The sequence below is a fragment of the Gymnoscopelus microlampas genome (assembly GCF_963454915.1).
Source record: "Gymnoscopelus microlampas genome assembly, chromosome: 4".
NCBI classification, from domain to species: Eukaryota; Metazoa; Chordata; class Actinopteri; order Myctophiformes; family Myctophidae; genus Gymnoscopelus; species Gymnoscopelus microlampas.
The window spans coordinates 47,219,846-47,247,408 of NC_139941.1; the positions used below are offsets into that span (position 1 = coordinate 47,219,846).

Consider the following 27,563-nt stretch of genomic DNA (forward strand, 5'->3'; position numbering starts at 1 on the left):
AGCATGTTGGGCCGTCTGACGCAACACGTCGAGGCTCAAAGGAAGCGCTCGAGCCGCGGCGCGGTGCATGCTGGGCAATATGATAATGACGCGGGACAACGTTGTTGATTCGTCAGGAAAACAAGCGAGAGCGAAAATAAAAAGTTAACCCGTTTATTTGGGTTTTTTATCCTTTAAACTGTCCATTTCATCAGATTTATAAACCTCCTCCTCGTCCCAACAGGTGAGTCTTGGTAAGCATGAGTGTCCATTTAAAAGTGAGTTAGCTAGAGGCTAACGTTTAGCATCATCATCACCTCGAGCTGTCAGATGAAACTTTAAGCCATTGGTTCTTCAAAGTGGGGTCCGGGGACCCCCAGGGGTCCTTGAGGGAGTTCCAGGGGGTCCCCAGCTAAATGATAGATTAGGCACCAAATGGACCCTTATGGGTCTGTAACTCTGAGAGTGTACAAATGGAACCAAATGGACCCGTTAGGGTCCATTTGGTTCCATTTGTACACTCTCAGAGTTACATTGACTAGATTTTACAATATGAATTGCGGTCCAAGTGATAGAAATGCCATTAAATGGGGGTCCGTAGCCCTAATGCATGTCAAACTGGTGATTAGACTGATGATAGGTTCTTGGTTTACCTATGATCCTAGATGACTATGCATTATTGCTATTTTTGGCTAAAGTTCTCCTCAGAATAGGGATTCTAGGGTGGTTGATGTAAAAAATAAAGTTCATATCACACAAAGATTTGGTGGCCCCCCTGTAGTAAATCTGAGGACCCCCCTAGGTGTCCCGGACCCCCTGTTGATGACCCCTGGTCTAGTAGCAGTGGGTTGGATGGAGGGAGGGAGGTGAATTAACCACTTTGAACCTGGCATCCTATTGTGGGTATTTCATCATTGCAGGCAAAACGTGTCAGAAATGGCGACAATTGTCCATGTGAAAATAGAAAATAGTTAACCCATTAAGACCTGAGGCCGATTCTAAAAATGTTTTCTAAATCCTAACAGTTTGAAAAAAAATATAGAACATATTTTTTCACGATTTTTCTAAAAATAGCAGATCTACAAGCTCATGGCGCGGCACCATGAGCTTGTATATCTGCTATTTTTGAAGAAATCTTAAGTGACACAGATGCGTTCCAGGTTAACGTTGGTACAGACAGTTGATGAATGCCTTCTTGCCACGCAGACGTATTGTCCAACCTAATAATAATACAATTTAGAATTATACTTATATATATCAGTTATATCTTGGTTATTTTTGTCACAGGAAATGTTTTGATTTGTAACAAACCATTATGTTTCATGATTATTATAATGGCTGTATGCGGTTAAGATGGCAGTCATAAGGTTATTTAATATACAATTATAGGTCTATTTATTAGTTATCTTATTCATGATAATGTACTGACGGTGGTGATGATGACGATGAAGGTATGTGCCCCCCCCCCCCCAGGCTGCATCATGTCCGAGTCTCTGGAGGAGGAGAGACTAAGAATCCAGAGACAGATTGAACAACTGGAAAGGAGTTTGTCTGGAGCACACAACGACTTAGTGCTGTCTGTGGACAGCTCCACAGGTACCTGTCTGTCTGTCTGTCTGTCTGTCTGTCTGTCTGTCTGTCTGCCTGCCTGCCTGCCTGTCTGTCTGCACTCACTATCTTCCAGTCTGTGGTTTTAAAGTGGCCTGGTCTCATAACCTGATTGCTTAAGATGGCTAAAAAACCCTTCTTTCTGATTGGACAGATGACGACGACGATGATGATGATGACAACGAGGACGATGATGAGGTTGAGGAGGAGCCAGTCAATGTGAGAGACATGCGTGCAGCTACACACCCAAATACACTAATAAAGAAAAACAGTAAGAGTAAGAAGTGTGTGTGTGTGTGTGTGTGTGTGTGTGTGCAGGATGCAGTCTCCCTGGCAGAACAGAGACTTCAGGTCGAGCGGGAGATACAGCAACTGGAGAGTGCTCTGGGACAAGATACCATACTGTCAGGTAAACACAAACAAACATTGTAACACTGTCATGTAACACCATCATACTTTCAATAGAGCACAGAAGGCTGACATCACTGCCGCTAGAGGGCGCTAACCCCCTGGGTCACGTCGTTGTCGTTATTTTTTTCTCTCGAAAATCCCATAGGGGAATCTTATATCGCGTCATATCGACAAATCACCTGGGCGAGTTTTATTCATATGGATACGAATGAAGCATCAACTGATGTTGAAAAAGTACTCATTTATCCAAAGGGTAAGAAAATATTATATATTTTTTCTCCAAACACAGACGTTATCAAATGTTATCAAAAACTCGATGTCATAAGCGACACAGAGACACATACTGTACCTGACGAAATCGCTGCGGTGGTTTGTGTATTTTTGGAAAACAGTTTATTATATGATGCAATCTTAAGAGTTCTCTATGGGATTCTCCAGAGAAGAAAATAACGCCGTGACCCAGGGGTAGTGGGAGTGACGTCAGGACTTCGGTACTCTATTAACCCATTAAATCCGGGAGTGCATCTGTGTCATTTCAGATGTCTTTGGCTATTCAAAAATAGCAGATATACAAGCTCATAGCGCGGCACCGAGTGCTGCGCTACGAGCTTGTAGATCTGCTATTTTTGAAAAATGTTGAAAATTTGTGCAAATCTCTGAATATAGTATGTTTTAAACATTTTTAACTCAAATTTTTGCTTCTGGGGATTCTACAAATGTCTTCTAACTCCTAACAAAGTATGTGCAACGATGGGTGTTCACAACTATCTGTAATTCTTGCATCCACTGTTTGTTTGAAACTCGAACAAACACTATTTCACATACGGCAATTATGAGTAGTTTCGTCCCGCGTTGAGTCACCTTTCAACTTGCTGGAAATGTGCTCTTGAGACTCATCTGTAGTGATGATCAGTGTCAGTCCTGATAAACACAACTGCAATCAAACACCCATTGACGATAACAATGGAAATCACGTTTTGTTCTGGCAAGGATCTTTCATGATGCCATGTTGAACATTGCAGCACATACTGTGGGGCGGCAGTGGCTCAGGGGAGTGAACTGGAAAACCGCAAGGTTCCCTGTTCGATCCCGGGCTGGGGCGCGCTCCCCTAGAGTTAGTGTCGAAGTGTCCTTGAGCAAGACGCTGAACCCCTAATTGCTCCCGATGAGCAGGTTGGTGCCTTGCATGGTTTCCTCCGCCATCGGTGTATGAATGTGTGTGTGAATGGGTTAATGGCACAATCAATGTAAAGCGCTTCGGATAGAAGCGCTATATTAATGCACCATTTACCATTTACCATTTATATTGTATGTTAGGGCAGTGGTTTTCAACCTTTTTCATGCCAAGGACCCCTAAATTGATATACATTTGACCCCGGACCCCCATTTGAAAATGTTTTGTGCCAGGGACCCTCAGAAGCAAAGATATCAGTACATTTTCGCTTTAAAAAATATAAATATTCAAAGATATGCACACTTTTTCAAGGTTTTTCAAAAATAGCAGATCTACAAGCTCATAGCGCGGCACTCGGTGCCGCGCTATGAGCTTGTATGTCAGCTATTTTTGAATAGCCAAAGCTTAAGTGGTTAAAAATGATTGTGACGCTATTAACTAATTTTGCTGGGGACCCTCTGGTACTCCCTCAAGGACCACTGGTGGTCCCTGGACCACTGGTTGAAAACCACTGTGTTAGGGGAAACATTGCAGCTACAGCTAAAAAAAAAGAACAAATACAATATCAATATATATACCCCTTGTCCAATGTCCACTCTTCTAAGCCGGGCAGCTTTTACTACACTGTATTCTTTAAATGCCTTCTTATGTAAAGCATTTTGAAATGCCTTTTGTGTATCAAAATAAACTTGTCTTGACTTCCAGCCATATACTGCTCGTTGACGTTGTTACCATAGCAATTCCATTTGACATGTTGAGCTGCACTAAAGGATGTATATTGTCTCTGTCTGTCTGTCTGTCTGCCTGTCTGTTTCTCTCTCTGTGGGCCAGATGAAGATGATGACAGTGATGAGGTTAGTATACTTCTTCTCTTCTCCATCATTCCTGCTGTATATCCGTACATGCAGTGCTCTAATTGTGTGTGTGTGTGTGTGTGTGTGTGTGTGTGTGTGTGTGTGTGTGTAGAGTGGCAGTGATCTGGATCTTCCTATGAACACAGAGAGTTGTCTGCAGATGAACATGGTTTACCAGCAGATTCTACAGGAGAAACTACAACAGTTGGAAAGCCTTCTACAAGACAACAGACTGCAACAAGTATACAGCACACACACACACACACACACACACACACACACACACACACACACACACACACACACACACACACACACACACACACACACACACACACACACACACACACACACACACACACACACACACCACATGTATAGTACAGTATACATACTGTATGTACATGCATGTACCCACTACCCATGCACACAGACACACTGCTGTGTGGAAGTGTTTTTAGACGTTTTCCTTGGTTACTGGAGTGTAAACATAGTAGCACACTCAAAGCTCTTATGATTGTATCATTATTGTTATTAATAATGATACAAATAATAATGTTTTTCCTTCTTTGTCCCCTAGAGGGAGTTGGAGGCTCAGCTGTCAGGCCCAATAAGAGCTGAAGCGCCACGCAGTAACTCCCAACAACCAGCCAAACTGTTCCTGGGACGCTTCCTCAAACCATACTTCAAAGACAAGCTCACTGGTCTGGTAAGACTAGGGACGAGTGCAGAGAGCTGGTGCCAATTTGGTACCGGTTCCTGATTGGTCAGAAGTTCCAAAATGCCAATACCGGCTATCATTATTTGAAAGTAAAATCATTCTAAGAAAGTGTTTTAACGTACATGGTTTAGTGCTGTGGGTTGGTCTGGTGTGCCAACAGCTGCCGATTGTACACATTGTCGCTGTTCATTCACAGAACACACAGTGGCCAACACCGTATTACATAGGACAGTGGTTCTCAAACTTTTTCATGTCAAGGACCCCCAAAATGATATGTATTTGGCTGCGGACCCCCATCTAAAATGATTTTGTTCCAGGGACCCCCAGAAGCAAAGATTAGAGTTACAAATGTTCGCTTTAAAAAATATATATTCAAAGATTTGCACACATTTTCAAGATTTTTCAAAAATAGCAGATCTACAAGCTCATAGCGCGGCACTCGGTGCCGCGCTACGAGCTTGTAGATCTGCTATTTTTGAATAGCCCAAAGTATAAAAGGTCATAATTATTCTGATGCTATATTTACACATTTTGCTGGGTACCCCCTGGAACCCCCTCAAGTACCCCTGGGGGTCCCCGTACCCCACTTTGAGAACCAAGGACATACTGTAGGAGACACGGTCACAAGCTGTGGAGTGTTTTTTATGAATAATACAAAAGTAATTGTGTAAACCAGTTCGTTCAGTACTATCTCCGCCTGTGTTGGGTCGCCAGTTACTGAACTGGCAGTTAATTCCCTGACTGAATCAGTCAGGCAGACTGATTGAACTGATTCACATATTCGACCATTGTCCAATGAAACATTGTTTTGATCTTTTTTCCAGGGTCCTCCAGCCAATCCGGAATCAAAGGAAAAGGCCAGAAACATGACACAATATCTGGACCACAAACGGATGAAACTGAAAAGATGTAAGAACACATCCATACAAGACTACTAGTCACATGAGATGAGGTTAGGTGACATTGGAGGAGATGAGATTAGATTATATGAGGTTAGACTGGGTGAGGTTAGGTCACATTAGATGTAATCTCTCAAAACAGATTAGATTAGATTAGAAATAGTTGGGTTACATTAAATGACCAAGCAAAATGCTCCTTCTGATGCCTCTGACTTCCTGTTTCCTGTATGTCATTTCCTGTCCAGGGGAAGGCTGGCAAAAGACTCTGCTTATCCATGCTGTTTCTGAAGACCGCATGAAAAGACTCATCAAGCCCAAACTAAACAAGTACAAATAAAAATAATAATAAAACTACTATTACAAAGGTCATTCCTATGTTCCCTCAGCTCTGTGGTCCCTCAGCCCTTTGTTCTTAAAGGACAAGTCCGGACTAAATAACATATAGGCTAGGGGTGTGCCGATATATCGTCCCGCGATATATCGCGATACGTTTTCGTGACGATATGTATCGTTTTGGGGGAAAAAAAAAATCTTTTTTTTTTTTTTTTTTTTTTTACAATCATAATAATCAGGCATGCAAACGGCCCCGAAGTGAAAAGAGTGACAACATGTTTTTTTTTCGGGTCAGGTGGCATACTATTTGGATTCAAAACGGCTATTGTAGCTGAAAAGCTACAAGTTTGCATGTCTGAATAATGCAAAAACAGAATTATTTGTTTGCATTTTCTTTTTTTCTCCTCCATATATTTTCATAATAAAAAAAGTGCGTATCGTATCGTATCGAAATCGTATCGAAGTTGTGAGCCAAATATCGTATCGTATCGTTTCGTGAAATTAGTGTATCGGCACACCCCTAATATAGGCTCATTTTCGTACTTATATTGATCCCAAATGACTGGCCATGGGGTCTATTTGCAGAATTGCCCCGGTCGTCCAGTTTCCCCTGCAGCCCTCATAGCATGGAGTGGAGCCCATAAGCATATCGCAACTTAAGCAATTTGTTACGGTCAGAAGTCATTCTTTTTTTCATGAATCTGTTATTAGTTGTCATTACACCTGCATCCATTCCTTGGTTGTCCCACACGAGCCGCCCGTAGTCTGCTAAACAGACACACTGTGATTGGCCAGTACAGCCACCTCGATTGTCTAGTTGTGCCGAACGCTCACCCCAAAACATGATTTACGAGACTGTGGCGGCTCGTGTGCAGGGTTGCCAGATCTGCTCGCTATAATTTCCCCGCAAGATTTTATTTGAAAATAGCCAATCTGCAAGCTCACAACGCGTCGCATCGCGACGCGTTGTGAGCTTGTACATCTGCTATTTTCAAATAGCCGATGTATGTGTTATAGTGCTCATGTGGCCCATTGTCGCTTCTTTGGCGCTGGTTTTCCTAGACCTGGTTGCTTGTTTCTTTCACAGAATCTGGCAACACTGCTCGTGTGGGACAGCCTAGACATGGATGCTAGCCTATATGTTATTTAGTCCGGACTTTTAGTCCTTTAATTTAGGGATGAGGGAACATCGATACACTCCCCTATTACTACTCTACCTGAACTACTGCATGTGTTGGATACATCTTTCTGTCTGTCTTTGCCCTGTTGTCTCATCCTGTGTGAATTTCTTTCTCCTGCTGTCTCCTTGTTGTCCGTCTGTCTGCCTGTCTGTCTGTCTCTCTGCAGGATAGACTACCTGACTCAGAAGTTGTCTTCGTCCCAGAAAGAAGACACAAAGTTGTCTTTGTCCCAGCAAGAAGACATCACGCAGCAGATAGACCAACTGGAGAAGGACATACTCACGCTGAAGTAAGACCGTCCGTCTGTCAGTCTGTCTTTGCCTACCTGTCTTACTGTCTGATTGTGTATCCGTCTTAATGTCTGCTCTCTGATTGGCCAGAGCGCAGAACGAGGAGGAGCTGGTTGGTGATCGCTATGACAACCACGACTGGGAAAAGATCTCTAATATTGATGTAGGTTTTTACGTTTTTTACCTGTCTGTCTCTCTTATCTTACAATGTGTCTTTTAATAATCTGTCGTACGGTCTCTTTACCTGCCTGTCTCTCTGTCTTACCATTTGTCTGTCTGTCTCTCTGTCGACGTGAGTGTTAAACGGCTGACCTTCCTCTCCTTTTCTTCAGTTTGAGGGAACGAGGGAGGCGCAGGACATTTGTCGTTTTTGGCAGAACGTTCTCCATCCGTCCATTGACAAGACCCGCTGGAGCCAAGAGGAGATCGATCGTCTGGAGGAGCTCATCAAGAAACACCAGGAGAGAGACTGGGACAAGATAGCAGATGAACTGGGGGTGAGAGAGGGCAACTGGGAGAGGATTGCACTAGAACTGAGAGGGAGACTGGGAGAGGATAACTCAGAGAGAGAGAGTTTTAGTCAGTCTTTTGAATCAAATTCCATTAAGTTTTAGTCATATTTTAGTCACCTAAAATGTTTTAGTCTAGCTGACTAAATATCATAAAATTATAGTCGACTAAATCTACAGTTGATTTAGTCGACTAAAATGTATTTTGGCCGGCCTTGATGGCGTCGTAATGGCTGATTTTAGACTCGGTTGCATGCTGAAAATAGTCGACCAATAGTCGACATAGTAGACAAGCTCACACCGTGTCGCAGCGCGGCGCGTTGTGAGCTTGTAGATCTGCTATTTTCAGAGCGCAACACCCGAGCGCAGCCAAGCATAAAATGACTTGCCTTTTACTTCTACTGGATCTCTTCTCCACTAGTCCCTCCCTAAAATGTAGTCTAGTTTTTATTTGTTGACGAAATTGTCAATATATTTAGTCTTAGATTTAGTCGTCGTAGCTTAGTTTTTATTTAGTTTTCGTCGGTGAAAAAAAGGTAGTCGACGAACATTTTTCGTCATAGTTTTAGTCGACGAAATCAACTCTGGTGGGACATATGTTTTTTTTCCCTTCTGTTTCTTTATGTCTGTCTACCTCTATGTCTGTCTGTCTGTCTCTGCCTCTGTCTGTGTCTGCAGACCCACAGGACAGCGTTCATGTGTCTCCAGATGCATCAGCGCTACATCTCCAAGACATTCAAAAACAACATGTGGACAGAGGAGGAAGACCAAGCCCTCATAGAGCTGGTGGAGAAGATGAGGATGGGAAACTTTATACCTTATACCCAGAGTAAGATTACTTTATACTTAATAACCAGGGTTAGATTACTTTATACTTATTGTTCCCATAGTAAAATTTCTATATTTATTTCATATTTTGTTATGAAAAGTGGCCGACTAGACATTGAACGAGATTGAATGGAAGGCCAACGAGTACACAATAATACCTATATTTGGCAATCTATAAGTTCAGCCACCACAACCCACCTCTTCTTGGTACAGTGTGATTAATATACTGTATTATACTCTTGGCTAGCCAGTGTAACGCACTCCCTGATTGGTTGTATGTGTGTCTGTCTGTCTGTCTGTCTGTCTGTCTGTCTGTCTGTCTGTCTGTCTGTCTCCAGTGAGTTATTTCATGGAGGGTCGTGAACCTGTCCAGTTGATGTACAGATGGAATGGGGTTTTAGACCCGTCTCTCCGAAAAGGCCAATGGATTCCAGAAGAAGACGAGGTGAGAGAGAGGCCGCTTCCTTTCAATATCCAGCATAATAAAAATATCTTAAAAATAATGTGTCTGAAAGTGTTTTACAGTATAGAGAATATTTATTTTAAGGGAGTAGTTCAGTAGTTTTCTATCAATTACACACCCCATGAAGCCTTGAATTCATGGAGATTCTTTTTGTTTTTGACGTATTCCTGAGCCAATAATTTGATAACCAGGTGTATTTCCGGTAGGAGACTCAAAGAGACTCCTTTGTGTCTCCCACCGGATACATTAGCATCTTTCAGCTGGTAATCAAATTATTGGCTTAGGAATGCGACAAAAACAAAAACAATCTCCACGAATTCAATGCTTCATGGGGTGTGTAATTGATAGAAAATAAGTCATTTTCTTTGGGTTAACTACTCCTTTAAAGCATGAATATTAGTGTCAATTATAAGTTGTTGCAGCTTCCATGTTCTGTGTGTGTGTGTGTGTGTGTGTGTGTGTGCGTGTGCGTGCATAGCTGTTGATACAAGCAGTGTCTCGTTACGGAGAGAAGAACTGGTGGAGAATCAAAATGGAGGTTCCCGGAAGAACTGATGGAGCATGTAGAGACAGGTAGAATCCTATTGGATGGTTTCACTCGCACAGACAGACAGTTAGCCTGAACGTTTCAAACTCGCGGTATGTTTGATTCATAAAGCCCTTGTTGGACAGCTCTGTTAATTGTAAGTAACTGTAGTCTCACGTGGTCAGACCCACCGTTTCACATCATCGTGTAAAGTTGTCTCTCATACGATCATTTTACAAGATCAATCCCATGGTTCTTCTGTCGTGTTCAAATAACGTCCAACTTAAAAGTAAACATCTCAATAAAATTGTGATTTTTTAAATTTATTTTTATATTTTACATTTGTATTTTTTTGTCTGAATTGAACTGTTGTAAACATGTATGTGTGTATGCATGCATGTGTGTATGTATGATCTATTTTGATAATCGATAATCAATATCAACCAATCCGATGAGGGTGGGATATTTGTAAGAGTAAGTGTCCCTCAATTCAATTCAATTCAATTCAAACAACTTTATTTTCCTTTCGGAACTTCGTTTGTGCAGTTAGTTAAAAAGACAAACATACATATAGTCAATACATATATACCTATGTCACTATAAAAGACACAAAAAAGGTCCCTGAAATTCTTTCTGTCAAACTGAGATGTCTGAATTACAGATCATTGTAACAAACACTTTAAATGGATCTAGTAAAGATTGTTAACCTGTAGATAGCTGGTAACGTAATACTTATGTATTCGTGTGCGTGTGTGTGTGTATGTGTGTGTAGGTATTATGACTGTCTGAAGGCAGGAACAAAGCGAGGGGCATTTGATGAAAATGAGAGAAGACTTCTGCTCATGCTGGTCCAGAAACATGGAGTTGGTAAGACGTGTGTGTGGGTGTGTGTAGACATAATGCATACACATGCTCCAGTGTTAATTTTGACAGAAATGTTTGATTTTGTTTTAGTCATAGTCTTTTTGAATATATTTCCATTTAGTTTTTGTCATATCTTAGTCATCTGAAATGTTTTAGTTTTAGTCTACTAGTCCATCCCTAACATGTTAGTCTAGTTTGTATTTGTTGACAAAATTGTTAACATATTTAGTCATAGTTTTAGTCATTATAGCTTAGTTTTTGCTTAGTTTTTGTCAGTGAAAAAATGTATGCTGCTATTTTCAAACATGTTGTACTTTTACTTTTGGTGCTTTGAGTGTATTTTGATGCCAATACCTTTTGTACTTTTACTCAAGTATATTGAGAATTCCGAGCTTATTGATACTCTTACTTAACTAAACAAATTGAGTAATTTTCCCACCACTGGCTTTTACCCTCTGGCAGACCATGATGCAGTATCCAAGTGGTGACTCAGTCTTTAAAAAAAAACTAATTTGTGACATAGTATGAGCCATTGAGGCCATAGTCCCCTACTTTTGTACGATGGATAGATAAAATCCTAGATCTGATATACAACTCCTAGATCTGATATACAATCAACTTACCTATGATCCTAGAAAGATCGTGAAGGGAGGAAGTGACAGAACCAGTATAGACGCATGAGGAGTGGAGCAGGAGGAATAATAATAATAATGTGCTATCCTAATATTCTGTGTAATCATAATATACTGTATGTGTATCATGCAAAGAAACCTGAAGCAAGGGGATTCTGAAGACGTTAAGAAGTGAAAAACCTTTTGTTTTATGTTTGGTGGTAGATTTTATTTTTTTGCAACACGATGTCTAACACTGTTGACTATTTTTTGCAGCTGATGCCTTTAGTTATACCAGCATTGTTGTTGTGAAGCAGTTTTCACTAATAGGAAAAACAGTGTTTGAAAAAGATCACTATTTATTGTTTTTGGGACATTAGTTGCACGTGGGCAGTGACAAAGTCTAAGCCAGTATTTTTGTTGAACTGTAGGATGTGTCCACAGACATACAGCTTTACATTTAAATGTAAAACCTTTGGAAGACAAAGAAAAACGGGAAATGTAACAATGAAGAAAATGAGGAAATAAGCCTATGGCTTTATGGTTTAAAATATGTCAAACGTGCAGTGGTTTCTTGACAGCAATGTGAAAGGATCAAAACTTTCAGTGTCTCCTTTGAACACATCTCTCCTGCTGTTTGCACGCAATTGAACTTTGTTAGCACGCAATTGAACTTTTTCTTGGGAGAGTTTTTGCGTGTGATTATGATCACCACAACATTTGCCCTTACATTCCAAACAACTCTCTGCTGTAAACTTGACAGACGCAGTTACTTTGTTTGCTTTTAACGTGCGTTTCATTTTGTTTCAGGTCGGTGGTCGAAGATTGCTGCTGAGATCCCAAACCGTTTTGATGCTCAGTGTATGAGAGAGTGGTGGAAGTTCAATGGCAAGGTTACTGACACACACACACACACACACACACACACACACACACACACACACACACACACCTTTTTGGTTGAACCTGACTGGTCTGAAATATGTTACTCCTTATCCTCTAGACCATATAAGGTCGTAACACACACACACACACACACACACACACACACACACACACACACACACACACACACACACACACACACACACACAGGGCAGAGGTCGCACTAGGATTTTTAATTCCCAGTTATCATGGCCAGAATGATTACAGTTTACCGGACATCTGATAAAAAATAACATACGATTTTTTTCCTGACAAACGGGTGCATAAACAGTTACAGCATTATATTTGGGACCAAAAACGATTTGAACGCAAAGGAGTCGGCTAATAAACGGCTAAAATAAACATCATCTTGCATAAGGGAATAACAATCGCGCAGCTTGTGTCTGTGGCTAATGCGTGCGTAATGAATTCTCAACAAAATGTTTAATAGTTTAACAGAACACATTCTTTAGAATCAAATACAAATCTACAAAGTAACAAGTAACTTACGTTTTCAAATAATTGTAGTGGAGTAAAAGCACAATATTTTCCTCTGAGATGTAGTGGTGTAGATGTAGTAGAAGTAAAAGTACGGACATTTTTAAATACACCAGTAAAGTAGAAATTCCTCAAATTTGTACTTAAGTACAGTGTACAAATGTACTTATTTACTTTCCACCACTGCATACATACACACATATCCACACACACAGATTCACTCATTTCTGTCTCTCTGTAGGCGCCTAGGGCAAAGAGGGTCAGGAAAAAAAAGAGCAATGAGGCGGGTCAACAGGCCGCCCCGACCACCAGGAGGAAACGGCGGGCCGCCGACGAGGCAGGTCAACAGGCCGGCCCGGCCCCCCCCAGGTCGAGACGGAGACGGCCGGCCGCCAAGACCGCCGGGAAAAGGAGAAGAAGGAAACGCATCAAAAAGGAGAGCGAGGAGGAGGAGGAGGTCAGTCTGGAGGAGAGCGAGGAGGACGACACGCAGGTGGTCTACATGGACGACAGCGACGAGGACGACAAGAAAGCCGTGATAAAGAAAGTGGAGGAGAGACGGGGAGGAGAGAAGGCGCAGACAGAGGAGAGACGGGTAGGAGAGGAGGCAGTGCAGACAGAGGAGAGCATGGGAGGAGAGGAGGCAGTGCAGACAGAGGAGAGCATGGGAGAAGAGGAGGCGCAGACAGAGGAGAGCGTGGGAGGAGAAGCTGCGCAGGCAGAGGAGAGACTAGGTGTGGAGAAGGCCGTGCAGACGGAGGAGAGACGAGAAGTGGAGAAGGAGGTGACGGCAGTCCAAACGGAGGTGCAGAGGGCGAAGAAGGAGCACCCTCTCCCCCCCATGGAGGAGTGGCTTCCTCGGACGAGGGTGAAAAAAATCGACGCGCTGAATGGCTGTCTGGTGGAACGCCCAGAACCCTGCTCCACCTCCTCCTCCTCCTCCTCCTGCACCAACACCACCACCACCACCACCTCCTCCGCCGCGCCGCCGTCGCCGTCGCCGCCGCCGCCCCCCCTGAAGAAAAGACCCCTGAGTGGGGTGCGCTGCACCATCGCGACCCCCCGCGGGGTCCCGGTGGACTCTCTGTTCGGTCAGGTCCCTAAAGCGCTGCCCCGCTGGCAGCGCCACCAGCCCAGGGCTCTGATCCAGGTGGCGTGCCCGCATCTGAATTCTCTGATGCAGAGGAAGGCCTCCTCCGTCCCCACCAGCAGAGGTACAGTAGGCCCGTTTCGCAAATTATTACATCATCGCTTAACCCATTAAGAACCTGAGGCCGATTCTAGAAAAATGTCTTCTAAATCCTAACTGTTTTTTGAAAAAAATAATTATGTTGCCGTGTCAGTGATTCTCCAACTTTTTCATGTTTGTCAAGGACCCCCAAAATCTATATTGTATTTGGCCGCGGACCCCCCCATCTCAAAAATATTTTGTTCCAGGGACCCCCCCCCCCAGAAGCAAAGATTTGAGTTACAAATGTTCGCTTTAAAAAATATCTATTCAAAGATTTGCACACATTTTCAAGACTTTTAAAAAATAGCAGATCTACAAGCTCGTAGCGCGGCACTCGGTGCCGCGCTATGAGCTTGCATATCTGCTATTTTTGAATAGCCTAATGTGTAAAATAATGCTTTTTAGCTCAAATCAAAAAGTAACACAGATAAGTTCCAGGTCTTAATGGGTTTAATGGCAATTATTTGAGATAATCGCAGTTATTGTTGCACGATCATCATAATCGTTTTCCATGTTGAAAAATGTTCACATTTTCAAATATGAAAAAATAGCAGATCTTAAAAATAGCAGATCTACAAGCTTACAACGCGTCACTTTGTGACGCGTTGTAAGCTTGTAGATAAGCTATTTCTGCTATTTTTTACTATGAAAATGATAGAATATGTCAATAATTGCTTAAGTTATTTGTCATATCTGCCCTGTGCAAGAAATTAAGTCTTTATTCATATGTTTCAATGTTCAATGCCAAACACACAATTAAATCGTTAATTGCAATTATTTGTGCGACAGTTAATCGCCAACTTAAAGGTAGGGTAAGTGATTTACTTTGGTTAAAATAAGTGTTAAATAGCTCTATATATATTCTGATAGTACTCATTGCTATAGAGTGTTTGTTCAGTAAAAGGAGTCTCCCATGTCTCTCCAGCTCTTTATCAAACAGAAAATACTTTTTCAGTGCTCTCTCCTGATTGGCTTAAATGTTGTCACCTAACTGAAAATGTACTATATTCTGTTTACTAAAGAGCTGGAGAGACCCCTGTGACCAAACAAACACTCTGTAGCAAAGATTACTATCAGAATATAGTACTTTAACCTTTTTAGCAAAAAAAAAAAATTAAATCACTTACCCTACCTTTTTTAAGTTTTTATTAATGTTTCAATGTTCAATGCCAATCGCAATTATTTGTGTGACAATTAATCGCCAACTTAAATTTGTAACCGAATGACAGCCCCGACCAGAGGCGTCGACCTGGTGATGGAGTTCAGGCTCATGGCGGCCGTGACGCCGTGGATCGGACACCTGCTGCTGCCTCCTCCCAGGACCAGAAGAAGGAGCTCCACGGACCGCCTCCGGCAGAGGGGAGAAGAGCTGCACCTCTCCTCCACCTCGGTCTTCCTGCTGCTGCTGAAGACGCTCCGCGTGGACCTGACGGGTTGCATGGGGGCGATAGAGCAGAGGACGGGGGGGAACAGATCTGCGTCGCCTCGTGCGGACTCCCTCTGCGCGCTGAGCCCTAAACGCGAGGCCAGCCCGAAAATGACTATATCCGAATCCGAACTGTTACAACAACTCGTAGTTCCACAGCAACAACTACTACAAGAGCATAAACAACAAAGGGTAAAGTACTTGCTACAACAGGAACGACAACAAAAACAACAACGACAACTGGTACAAGCACACACATCTCGGCAACAGGAAGTGTCACCACGTCAACCGCGTCCACAATCGCCTCAACCGCATCATCTGCAGCTGGTGCTAACACAACAGCCGAAGAAGAGCAACACTCCTCCTCCTCCCGTCTCTCCGTGGATGATCCCCCATCCCGTACCTCCTCACATCCTCATGCCGATACCTCCTAACATGCTTCTTCAGTATCTTCCCCTCATGCGTCCTGCCGTGCTGCGTGCTCAGATGCCTCCTTTGCCGTTTCCTCTCCGGTCCGTTCCCCAGACGTGTCAACCGCTGGCTGTGTCCATGTCCTCCGCTACGCCTGTCTCAATGTCTTCCAGTGGCCCTGTCTCCATGTCCACAAATACCCCTGTCACCCTGTCTAATACCCCTGTCTCCACGTCTCCGCATACCCCTGTCACCATGTCTAATACCCCTGTCTCCAAGTCCTCTAATACCCCTGTCTTTGTGTCCACCAGTACCCCTGTCTCCATGCCCTCTCATACCCCTGTCACCATGTCTAATACCCCTGTCTCCATGCCCTCTCATACCCCTGTCACCATGTCTAATACCCCTGTCTCCATGCCCTCTCATACCCCTGTCACCATGTCTAATACCCCTGTCTCCATGCCCTCTCATACCCCTGTCACCATGTCTAATACCCCTGTCACCATGCCCTCTCATACCCCTGTCACCATGTCCAATACCCCTGTCTCCATGCCCTCTCATACCCCTGTCACCATGTCCAATACCCCTGTCACCATGTGCTCCAATGCCCCCGTCTCCGTGCCCTCTCCTACTGCAGTAAAAGCTGTACCACTTCCTCATAATCCCACAGCCATCCCTCCCTCGTTGCCTAATTCCTCCTCTGTCAGTCGTGCCTCTGCTCCCACCGTCCCAGGCCAACCGAGTGTTTCCTCTGAAACAACCAGCCAGTGCCACAGCCATGCCTCCTCGCCTGCTGAAGAGAAGCCCAGTGGGAAGAGAGATCGTCCTGACGGCATGATAACCAGTCCGGGGGAAGCGTGCGAGAGCGGGAAGCGGCAGCGCAAGCTTACGGAGAAGGTCAAACTTCTGCAGGACGATGCGGTCGCCAAGGTAATTAATTGTAACGTTGATGGCAACACATAACGGTCATCTTGGTCTCAAAGAGGATTCAGTGTCAACATCTGGAATGAATAGGATGTAGCTATCTCTTATTTACTTTTTAGTTGCATGATTCGGCTGAGATATTGGCAGTGGGAATCAGTCTGATTTGACTGCCAATCTCCCAGTCGAATCATGCAACAAAAACTTATTTTTTTTTCTTTTTCATGATTCCACTACCAGTCGACTATAGCCAACATTTGGCCAATCAGATTCGACTATATAAATTCTTAGTCGGGGACAGGCCTAGACCTAAGTCATTTGAACTGACAGATTAACTGGCATTGCTATCCCTAGATAGATGCTGTGCTCTTGCTATCCGGGTTAAAAACATCTAAAACTAGAAAGATTTCTCAGTAGAGCACAGTCCTCCACCAAAGGACATAGTAGTCTGTTGACTCCTTGTCGTTCTGGGTCATAACAAACTGTTTCCTTGTTGTTTTGATCCTAGGCTGACGCCAAGGAGAAGAAAATGGCTACTCCTAAACGGAAAAAGCAAAAAAATGTCCCGCGTGCTCCCGACATGCTGCCTAAGGGCCAGTCACTGTGGAAGATGACAGTCGACGGACTGGTTCAGGTGACCGCCGGAGACGAGCTACCCCCAGGTTTAAAATTGCCACTCCCTCCCATCGGTGGTCGCCCGACGCCACCAAGGAACGTCGTCTTCCAACAGCTGATCCCGTTGCCAAACAGCAGCACCAATAAGATACCGGCCTCACCCCGCTCTCATGCCTCACCCACCAGTGTTCCACCTCGATCCTCCCCCCTCCTCCCAGGTAGGCCTGTTACAATTATTACATTATCGTCTTATCGCGATTATTTGAGATAATTGCTATTCTTTTTGCATAATCGTCATAATTGTTTCCATGTCGAAACATTTTCACACATTTTCAAATATAAAAAAAGCAGAAATAGTAGATCCACAAGCTTACAACGTGTCACAAAGTGACACGTTGTAAGCTTGTAGATCTGCTATTTCTGCTTTTTTTTAATATTTTAACTCTCTCAGTGCCACACAACGAGAGATCCCGAGTTTTTTCTGAATGCCCTCAGTGCCAAAACGAGAAATCCCGAGTTTTTAAAGAAAAAAATAAAATTATTATTTTTTATTTTTTTGGGAAAAAAATGTTCAGAACCCAAGATATCATTATCTGAAGATTTGCAGCTCCATCCACTCTTTGTTTAATTTATAACTGAAAAAGGCTGTATCTCGCTTCCTTAGCACTTTTTTTTTACTTTGAAAAAACAAAACAAAAATTGCTGGCACAGTATGAACATATTTTTAGCGGCGCTAGCCGCTCTATACCTTTAGGTATAGAGCGGATCCTGCTCTATACCTGACTTTGTCCGTGTGCGTCAACGTTCTGATTGGTCAGGTGCGTACGTCAACAAAGTGATTGGTCAAGCTTCACGTGACACGTGGCTATAAACACATTATAAACACATATCGATGACAAAATGTATCAAAGGCGCCGCTACCTTCACACAGGGTGTGATTTTTTTTATTTCATTGGCACTGAGAGAGTTAATATTTTGAATATATCATATTTTGATGTATAAAAATGTCAATATGCGCTGTGAAACTTGATTACGAAGCTGTTCCAGTGTTCAATGGCCAAACACACAATTAAATCGCTAATCGCAATTATTCGAGTGACAATTATTCGTCAACTTTAAATTTGTAATCGTGACGGCCCTACTCCCAGGCGGAATCCATCCCGGGTTGCTCGTCCTCCCCGGCGTCCTGCTTCCGCCTGGTGGTCCTCCACCTGGTACTTCTTCACCCGGTCCTTCAGGACTTTCCCTCCAGCTACGCCCCACAACACCCACCACCAGTGTCCGGCCTCAAGCTGTCTCCTCCTCCTCCTCCTCCCTCCCGGTTGGAAGCCGCCCCGCGTTTCACGGCCATCGCGTCGGGCATCAAACGTCAGGTCCTCCACGTGGTGGTCCTCCTCCGCCTGGTCCTTCCCCTGGCCCTACAGGTAGGCCTGACACGATTTTGCATTATCGTCATAAACGTTTCCACGTTGGATTTTTTTTTCACACATTTTCAAATATTAAAAAAAAAAGTAGAAACAGCAGATCTACAAGCTTACAACGCGTCACTTTGTGACGCGTTGTAAGCTTGTAGATATAGCTATTTCTGCTATTTTTACATGAATAAAATGATTAAATATGTCAATAATCTCTTTGTATATTTCAGTTATTTGTCATATCTGCCCTGTGCAATTTTTTTATTACGAAGCCTAAAAGGCAAACAGAAAATGAAATTTGTATGTTCAATGTCAACAATTAAATTGTTAACTCATTCCCTGCCAAGAACGTAAAAAACGTAATTTTATTTTTTTCAAAAAGAAATATATATATATATATTTTTTTTTCTTTTTTCTTTTTTTGACCCAAAGACCAAGGAGATATGATTTTTCGAAGATCTAGACTCCCATCCACTTCCTTGTTAACTTAAAACTTAAAAAATCTTTATCTCGGCTCCTGAGTACTTTTTTTTTTTTCAATGAAAAATCTCTGGCAGTGGGCAAACGCGGCCACCAATAATTCTGGCAGTGAATGAGTTAATCGCAATTATTTTCGCACACAATTAATCGTCAACTTAAATTTGTAATCGTGACAGCTCTACCTACAGGATCTCCATTCCAACCGCGACTTCCACCCTCACTGCGGCAACCACGACCTCCTGCTGGACCTCCTTCGTTCACCCTTCTCCGTCCTGGTCCCCCGTCCTTGCCTCGTCTACCCAGCCCCCCCATCTCTAACGTCCGCGTGCCTTTTAAAGGCACAGCGAACGCTGCTGCTGCTGCCCCCGGGACGCCCCCTAGGACGCCCCCTCTGCTCAGGATCGAGCCGACGCAGTTGGATCCCTCCCTGATGTTCACGGAGCCCGTGGCGGAGGTGCAGCGGTGGATGAGCGGGTGCGGGGGCGTGGCGGTCCCGGGGTCGGACTTGGCGCTGCCGTACCTGCCGCCTTTTATCAGCAACCTCAGAACGCTGTGTGCTCTGCTCAAGGCCAAGAGGGCTCTGGTTGACAGGGCTCTACAGAGTGAACCTGTCGGTGACCCCAAACCATCTTCACCGAGACCTGGTCTCCCCAGCCCTGCCGCGACTACACCTGGTCGCTTTCCAGACCACGATTACATCCAGACGAGTCATCCAGGTACGCCCGCCCGCCCGCCCGCGCGCTCGCGCGCACACACACACACACACACACACACACACACACACACACACACACACACACACACACACACACACACACACACACACACACACACACATACGTGTGTGTATTTAACCTCATTTAGGCCTGAGGTTCCGATTCTACAAAATGTCTTCTAAATCCTAACAGTTTTCTGAAAAACATATGTTTCTACAATATATCAGTGGGTTCTCAAACTTTTTCTCGTCAAGGACCTCCAAAATTATATGTATTAGGCCGCAGACCCCCATCTGAAAATATTTTTGTTCCAGGGACCCCCAGAAGCAAAGATTCGAGTGGAAAATGTTTGCTTTCAAAATATGTATATTCAAAGATTTGCAAAGAAAATCTTAAGATTTTTCAAAAAATAGCAGATCTACAAGCTCATAACGCAACACAAATTCTACAAATGTCTTCTAAATCCCTTACAGTATTCTGAAAAACAGTGGTGCTCAAACTTTTTCATGTCAAGGACCCCCAAAATGATGTATTTGGATACCGACCCCCATCTCAAAATATGTTGTTCCAGGGACCCCCAGAAGCAAAGATTTGAGTAAAAAAAAATATCTTTAAAAGAATATATATATTGAAAGATTTGCACATTTTCACGATTTTTCAAAAATAGTATTTTTGAATAGCCAAAGAAATCTTAAAATGACACAGATGAGTTCCCGGTCTTATTGGGTTAAGAGATTCACTTATAGGACTGGAAATGGATAACATGTCATGTTTTTTATCTTCGTCTTTGTGTTTATTCAGATTGGATGGTTTAAAAAGACAGAACGTTGAGTGAAAGACACAGCTACCAGACTTGGGAGTAATGTTTTACAAAGTAGTGTTACTGTAATAATAATATTATTATACTGATTTTTTTCCCCAATTGTTTTAATCAGTCAACGATCTCTATTGTTTGACTATTTTAATGTAATAGATACCTATTTTATTTGAAACCACATACTTAGCATCTTGTTAAAAAGAATGTTAACTCTCTCAGTGCCAGAGTATTTTCATAAAGTACTCCCCCAGTGCCAGCAATTTTCTTTTTTGCTATTTTGTAATTTAATTTTCAAATAGCTTGTCTTCTGCAGTTTTAAACATATACGACAGTTCTACCAGTAGAGAGCAGCAAATCGACACATTGATTACCTCGCTGACTCGTTCGCCCCCCCCCCCCCCCCCCCCACACAGGCCAAACACTGTATAAGTCATAACCGGATGTGTCGTTTTCGACAATATCTGATCGGGTTAAAATACGATGTTATACACAACCCTGATGACTGATCGTCACCCAGACCAAAGATTATAGAAGGGGACCTCTCCGTTCGTTTTTTCTACCGTGTGAAAAACCGTGACTTTACCTATTCTGGCCGAAAATGACCGCGTAAAAAAAATGAGAACCGGAAACGGAATCTGCGTCATGAAACCTGAACCCAATGAGTCTGAAGGAGTCAGGAAGCGAAATGATCATGAAAAATAAACAGAATAGCGCGACCACAGTCAAAAGTAAAAACTCAGGATTTCTCGTTCTGGCAGGGAGGGTACTCGGGGGGGAAAAACTCGGGATATCTCGGGGCGTGGCACTGAGAGAGTTAATAGTCTAACGGGGCATCATGTCAAAGTAAAAAAGGACGGAGAAAAAAATTGTTGTTTCCACAAGTTGAGTAAACGTAAAAAACATAACTTAATTTTTGTTCCTGATTTAATGAGGTACTTCGTCCATCATACTTTTTGGTTGCCACTAGTTGGCTGGAAAATGTTGGGGACATTGTTTTCCTCTTTAGTATGTCCCATTTGGGCGACCACAGTGCTATAGGAACAAGGCTGTTTTAGTAAATAATGGCATAATGCTCAAGACAAGCTGCTTGGCCTTACCACGGCAATTCAACAATCGTTTTGTACGTGTCAGTGGACTGGAATGTCTGTATTTACCGGTAATTCCATTCTGTGGTCTCACTTTGTTAAATGAGACGGCAGCAGCAGCAATCTACCCCTATGTTTTTGTTTTAAAGGTGATGTGTTATGGTTATATCAGCAAACATTGCCCTCTTTAACAATGCAACTGATCTATAACAGTACGACAGTATCCACTTTTGTACCATAGGAATTTAAGTCATGTTAATGTTTCATTCATTACTCTGTCTCTCTGTAGGATCACTGTTGATTTCGTCTACTAAAACTACGATGAAAAATGTTCGACAACTACCTTTTTTCACTGATGAAAACGAAATAAAAACTAAGCTATGATGACTGAAACTAAGACTAAATATATTGACAATTTCGTCAACAAATAAAAACTAGACTACAATATTAGGGAGGGACTCGGGTGTTGCTTTGTTTGTGCTCGGGTGTTGCACTCTGAAAATAGCAGATCTACAAGCTCACGACACGTCGCACTGCGACGGGTTGTGAGCTTGTAGATCGGCTATTTTCAGCATGCAACCGAGTGCAAAATCAGCCATCACAACGCCATCAAGGCACCGGGCAAAAATACATTTTAGTCGGCTAAAATCAACTGTAGATTTAGTTGACTAAAACTAGACAAAAACTAAAATATTTCAGATGACTAAAATGTTACTAAAACAAAATGGAATTTTATTCAAAAGACTATGACTGAAACTAAATGGCGTCTAAATCAACACTGTGTAGGACACATTACATCCCCTAGGATTAAGGTAAATGGTAAATTAAAAAAATGACCTTCCACATAGTCTAAGTTTTTATCCACACTGAATGAACGGGCAACAAAAAACATGGCCTTTTGCACACCTACTCCAAAATTGCCATCCGACGACGAGTGGCTATAACAGCGCATCGTCTTTTCAGTCGAACCCAGTTTGATCCCTGCGTTCCAAAACCGATTGGCCAATAAAACGGTGCATACAGTAGGACTCCGTGTGCAAGGGCCTTTAGTTGACAGATGTGTTGTCGTTTTTTTTCCCCCCTGCTCCAGAGGAGGATGAGCGTGTGGCAGCAGTACGCCACCTAGTGGCTCAACGTTTTGCCGCTAACCCAGCCTACCAGCTGCTGAAGGCACGCTTCCTCTCCTGCTTCACCGTACCTGCCCTCCTGGCCACCGTTGAGCCAATCATACATCTGCCTGATTCCTGCACAGCCAATGAGGAGGAGGAGGAGGAGGAGGAGGCGGCGGAGGAGGAGCTAAGAGTCCTAGAGGCGGAGGAGAAGCTAAGAGCCAGAGAGGCGGAGGAGCTAAGAGTCGGAGAGGCGGAGGAGGAGCTAAGAGGTGGCGCGGCGGAGGAGGATCTAAGAGGCAGCGAGGAGGAGAATGTTGGCTCTGAGGTACGTCATGGTCAGAGACAAACTAGACTGTTAGGACAAGGGCGGTGGGAGGGGGGGGGGGGGGTAAATAGAAAGTAGAGGGGGCACAGCTAGAGGCATGGCTATTTGGGGATCCTTGGCATGGAGCGTGCCATAGACCATATCCACACGGCGGCCATATTGGAATTTAACATTGAAAGTGGCATCTTTCATTGACTTCATAGAAACATGGCCGCCGTGTGAATATGGTCTATATAGAGCGTGCCAACGCGTCGTCACCACGGGGGGGCGTTGGCATTGGACGTGGCATTGGGCAATGTTAAGTCAACCTGGTTTTTACCCCTCAAAGATGTCCGCCGCTACCAAAAGACACTTGTTGACGCCCCTTTCAGGAATTTTGGCGCGCTCTATAGGACGTGTAGCGTACCATAGACTGTTAGTACATGTAACATACAGTATACATGGATTAAAGTTCTCCGTCGTGGCGTGTCGTGGATTTCCGTCGTGAGGATTCCATAGGGGCTATTTATGAGATCAGTACAGATCTGCAAGGGGGTGGGGAAGGGGGGGATATGTGAAGCGATGGCCGCGGTGTGAATGACATGACCAAAATCGTGAAAATGCACCATATACTTGCTAGTCAAAATGATCTCCAAACTACAAAGCATCCATCCCCAGCGAGAGTGCTGCACACTACGACCCCGCTGAATGTAACCCGGCCGACACCAAAGTGTTTAGCCTCAGCTATACTTAGTTGTGTGCCGGTGTCATGCGCAGTAAATAGCAGATCTACGAGCTCACAACGCATCACGAATAGGACGCGTTGTGAGCTTGTTGATCTGCTATTTACGGCATTCAACACCAGCGTGCAACTAAGTATGTTGTGCTCCGTTCCCCCGTCATTCATTTATGACTTAAAGTAGCACGGATTTAATGTGAAGTTATGGAAGGTGATCCGTGTCCAAAAGATGAAATAACAGGAATAATGGAAGACACTGGAGTTTTAAATCGAAAGTGGATTACACTACGTAACAGGGAGGATCTAATTATTTGTTGACAGGGAGGGACCAGCAGTAATTAACAATAAACGTATGCTTATGTTCTTTTGTATTAAAATAAGCAGCGGAACAATTGCTATGTTTGCCAATCGGAGATTCGAGAGGATTCATTTGTCACTCACAAAAGTCACTCATACAGGTGCCAATGCAAATACTTGGGTGCAGTGTTTCATTTGGGACGGTATCATGATTGGTTTTCAAAGCAGTAGGCGGAGGTTTATCCAGCCTCTATATTGGATTGTTTCTCGATGGAAAATGCATTAAATTACTCCCACGCGTGATCGCGGTCCAGTCGAGTGATATCATCGAGGCGTTGGTGATAAAAGAAGGTCCGGACGTGACTGTCATTGAGAGCACAGTTAAACATGAATAGAGATGAGCAACGGTTGCTAAGCTAGCATTGGACAATCGCTTTCGGGGTGAGGTTTAGCGAAGCGTCCATTCCCCCATTAGCAAGCACTTGGCAACAGCCAGAAGGAGAACCTCCCCTTTTACAGGAAGAAACCTAAAACAGAAGACCAGGCTCTAGGTGTGCAGCTCTTGGGGGTAAATTTCAACTTTGCATGTTAGTTAAATTCCACCTTTAAATTTGTGTTAAATTCCACAGTAATCTGTTCATGTTCCTTCATGAATCTGAAACTTTAAAACATGAACTCTTCCGTTTGTTTTTAAACAAGGATATTGATTATTTCTGGCAATATCTTGAGTTGCAGTCTGACGCAAATATTCGTCTATTTTCTTCTGCCTCCGTGAGATCTCTCTCTAACTCATTATGCTCTGACCTTTCATTCCTTCCTAAAATAAAATGTGTGATGTGTCAGTGCACTTCCTGTTCTGTTCTCATTGTGAGAGAGAAGCCTGTCTTACAGGGTCAGGTTCCATTGAGTGTCCCCCAGGCAGCAGGCTATTACTGCTTTTCTTCTTTCTTAGGCCGGCTCTAATTATTTAGCTGGGTGTGGTGTTATTGGATCGATATTTAAGTGGCTCACTCCAACATCAATGATTACGATGCCATTCTGTATTTTCAATTGGGAGTGGAATCATGAAGGCACTAGCATGCAATCTGCCCTGAGGGCCCATGCCAGCTCCACATCTGGCCACATTGTTCACGAAAAGCTGAGCCGTCTCCAAAAATGAATATGATTTGGCTGTACAAGAGCGCATCTTTGCCTATTTATTTTTACCACAGCTTCAGATTGGTGGACTGTACACAAACTTGTTTTTCCTGGGCTAATGATGAGCTGAAGAGAGATCTGGACAATGCTGTTTAACCACACAATTATCTTCAGCCATCACTTGATTGATTGATTGACATTCTTATTAGGCAAAAAGAATGTAAAACAATACTTTTGTCTAAAGGGTCCGTCCAAAAAAGTCCTTGCGGACTTGTTTCCGTTGTAGTCCTTGGTATTACTTTCATAGACATATATAGTAGCAACCAAACAGTTGAAATATCAACATAAAAATACAGAGAAAAAATGACATTATATACAAAGAAAAGGCAAAAAGTATGAAAAAGACAAAAAATATATACAAAAAGAGGGAGGGGGGTTGTCTGTCTACCGAGAAACTGGTACTACCTCCTCTTTTGGCCTCCAGAAAGATTAGTTTTTAGGGCTGTTTTAAATGAGCCCGGCGAACTGCATTTTTCACTGACAATTAGTCAGTTAAGTTAAGAACAAACGCGTGCGTTTGCGTGCTCCTGAACAGATATATATGGAGATCCTTTTGCATCCAATGCCACAGCAAATGGTACCCCGTTTGCATCCCACACTCCGCTCGGCTAGCGCCTTGCTTGGGCGCTTCTCATCGGATGGCGTGTCTGTCTTGCTTTAAGTTTCCTGTAGGCTTTGTTCTGAGCATCCTCTGTTTTTTTTATTGTTTTAGGTGAATCATGGCTTCAATTGGCTTGTCTTTGTTGTACCTCACACAGGTCTTTTTGAGGCACAAAATGATGTAGGCGGGCAAAGAAAGGCAAGGCAGGATTTCATACAGTGCTGGTTATATTCCTCCATACCACCGCGTCCTAACGGAAGGAGACGTTGATTTTTACGGTTCTGGTATATTCATCCTTACCGCTATTAAATCATTTAACCCATTAAGGCCTGAGGTTCCGATGAATTCATTCTCAAGAAGCATTTAACTTAACACATGGGGTGCCAGGTTTTTTTTAAAAACAGAGTACACTGAGTGCCAGGATTTTTTTGCCATTTTTTAGGAGCCGAGATACAGGCTTTTGAAGTCGTAAGTTAACCAGGAAGTGGATTGGAGTCTAAATCTTCGGGAAATGATATCTCCTGGTGCTGTGAAGGGAAAAAAATGTTTTTGAAAAAAACATTTTTTTTTCAAATTTCTTTTTTTCCAAAAAACGTATATATACGGTTTTGGCACTCCATGGTTGTATTCCAATGTGTTAAATGCTTCTTGAGAATGAATTCATCTGTTTCTGTTGTTGTTGTTTTGTGTCTTTCCCCAGAATCCCTTGCTGCTCATGCGGGGGTCTCCTGCCGCCCACTACTCTGGCATGACGACTCGTCTCACATCCAGACTGCTGGCTACCGAACCACCTCAGACCGGTCCAATGGATACCGGACCAGAACAGTAGAGACGACCAGATAAGAGCAAGACTGTAGGTATGGCAGGGACACTACCGAACCCTATCAGACAGGACCTATGGATCCCAGGCCACAGTTGAGCATAGCTGGGCATAGCAGACGGATGCAGGAGAGACCCAGATTAAGGTCAGATGGCTGGGAAGGGAACTATTATGTTTTAGCGGCATCCTCAGTTCCTCATGGTGAGTTGCAGCGTTGTGGGGGTTGATGATAAGGTAAACTTTTCAGGAAATACATTTTTTTAAAGGAACCCGTCCCTCCCAGATGGAGCTTTGACCTTCCTAGAGGTCATGCAGAACCTTTAGGTTCCACATGGAACTGTTTGGTTTTATGGAGCCATGTTGTATTTTTTTATATAAAGAGCCGCATAGAACAGAAGAATGTGGTTTTGTGTTCAGATGAGGAGTTGTTTTGTTTTAAGAATAAACTCCTGCTGCTAACTAAATACTAGTATTACTATGTGGTATTGTAATAAGTTGATTGTTCACAATTATCTTTGTTGTGTATGTTTTTTTGTTTATTACAGGGGGAAAAAAAGTTTATCAGTGTAGTACAATACTTGTGGTATTATACTAGTATATGTTTTGTTTCACGATAATCTTTATTTTTGTTATGTATGTTTTTTTTATTACAAAAGGGTTTTTGCAATAAAAGTGCATTTTTCAAAATTTTTGTACGTTAGAA

The 27,563-nt window shown here is 43.1% G+C and overlaps 1 protein-coding gene across 1 annotated transcript; it reads left to right on the plus strand.

Moving 5' to 3' along the window:
• Positions 1-115: 115 nt before the first annotated feature.
• On the plus strand, positions 116-27,510 carry snapc4 (small nuclear RNA activating complex, polypeptide 4). The gene is made up of 24 exons (XM_084054818.1): positions 116-223; positions 1,453-1,575; positions 1,742-1,806; positions 1,906-1,996; positions 4,004-4,026; positions 4,139-4,267; positions 4,607-4,735; positions 5,572-5,656; positions 5,892-5,973; positions 7,327-7,449; positions 7,541-7,613; positions 7,783-7,947; positions 8,638-8,788; positions 9,126-9,232; positions 9,729-9,823; positions 10,549-10,643; positions 12,062-12,144; positions 12,915-13,887; positions 15,134-16,671; positions 17,171-17,495; positions 18,426-18,701; positions 19,349-19,888; positions 22,881-23,227; positions 26,741-27,510. Exons 2-24 carry the CDS (start codon positions 1,461-1,463, stop codon positions 26,867-26,869), a joined length of 5,739 nt encoding a protein of 1,912 aa, XP_083910944.1. The 5' UTR covers positions 116-223; positions 1,453-1,460; the 3' UTR covers positions 26,870-27,510.
• The last annotated feature ends 53 nt before the right edge of the window (positions 27,511-27,563 follow it).

Bases quoted from the DNA above. Each gene is read 5' to 3' on its own strand.
- snapc4 (XM_084054818.1), top strand. From the start codon at position 1,461: ATGTCCGAGTCTCTGGAGGAGGAGAGACTAAGAATCCAGAGACAGATT. The intron at 7,948-8,637 runs GTGAGAGAGGGC...CTGTGTCTGCAG, and splicing joins AGATAGCAGATGAACTGGGG to ACCCACAGGACAGCGTTCAT. The intron at 10,644-12,061 runs GTAAGACGTGTG...ATTTTGTTTCAG, and splicing joins GGTCCAGAAACATGGAGTTG to GTCGGTGGTCGAAGATTGCT.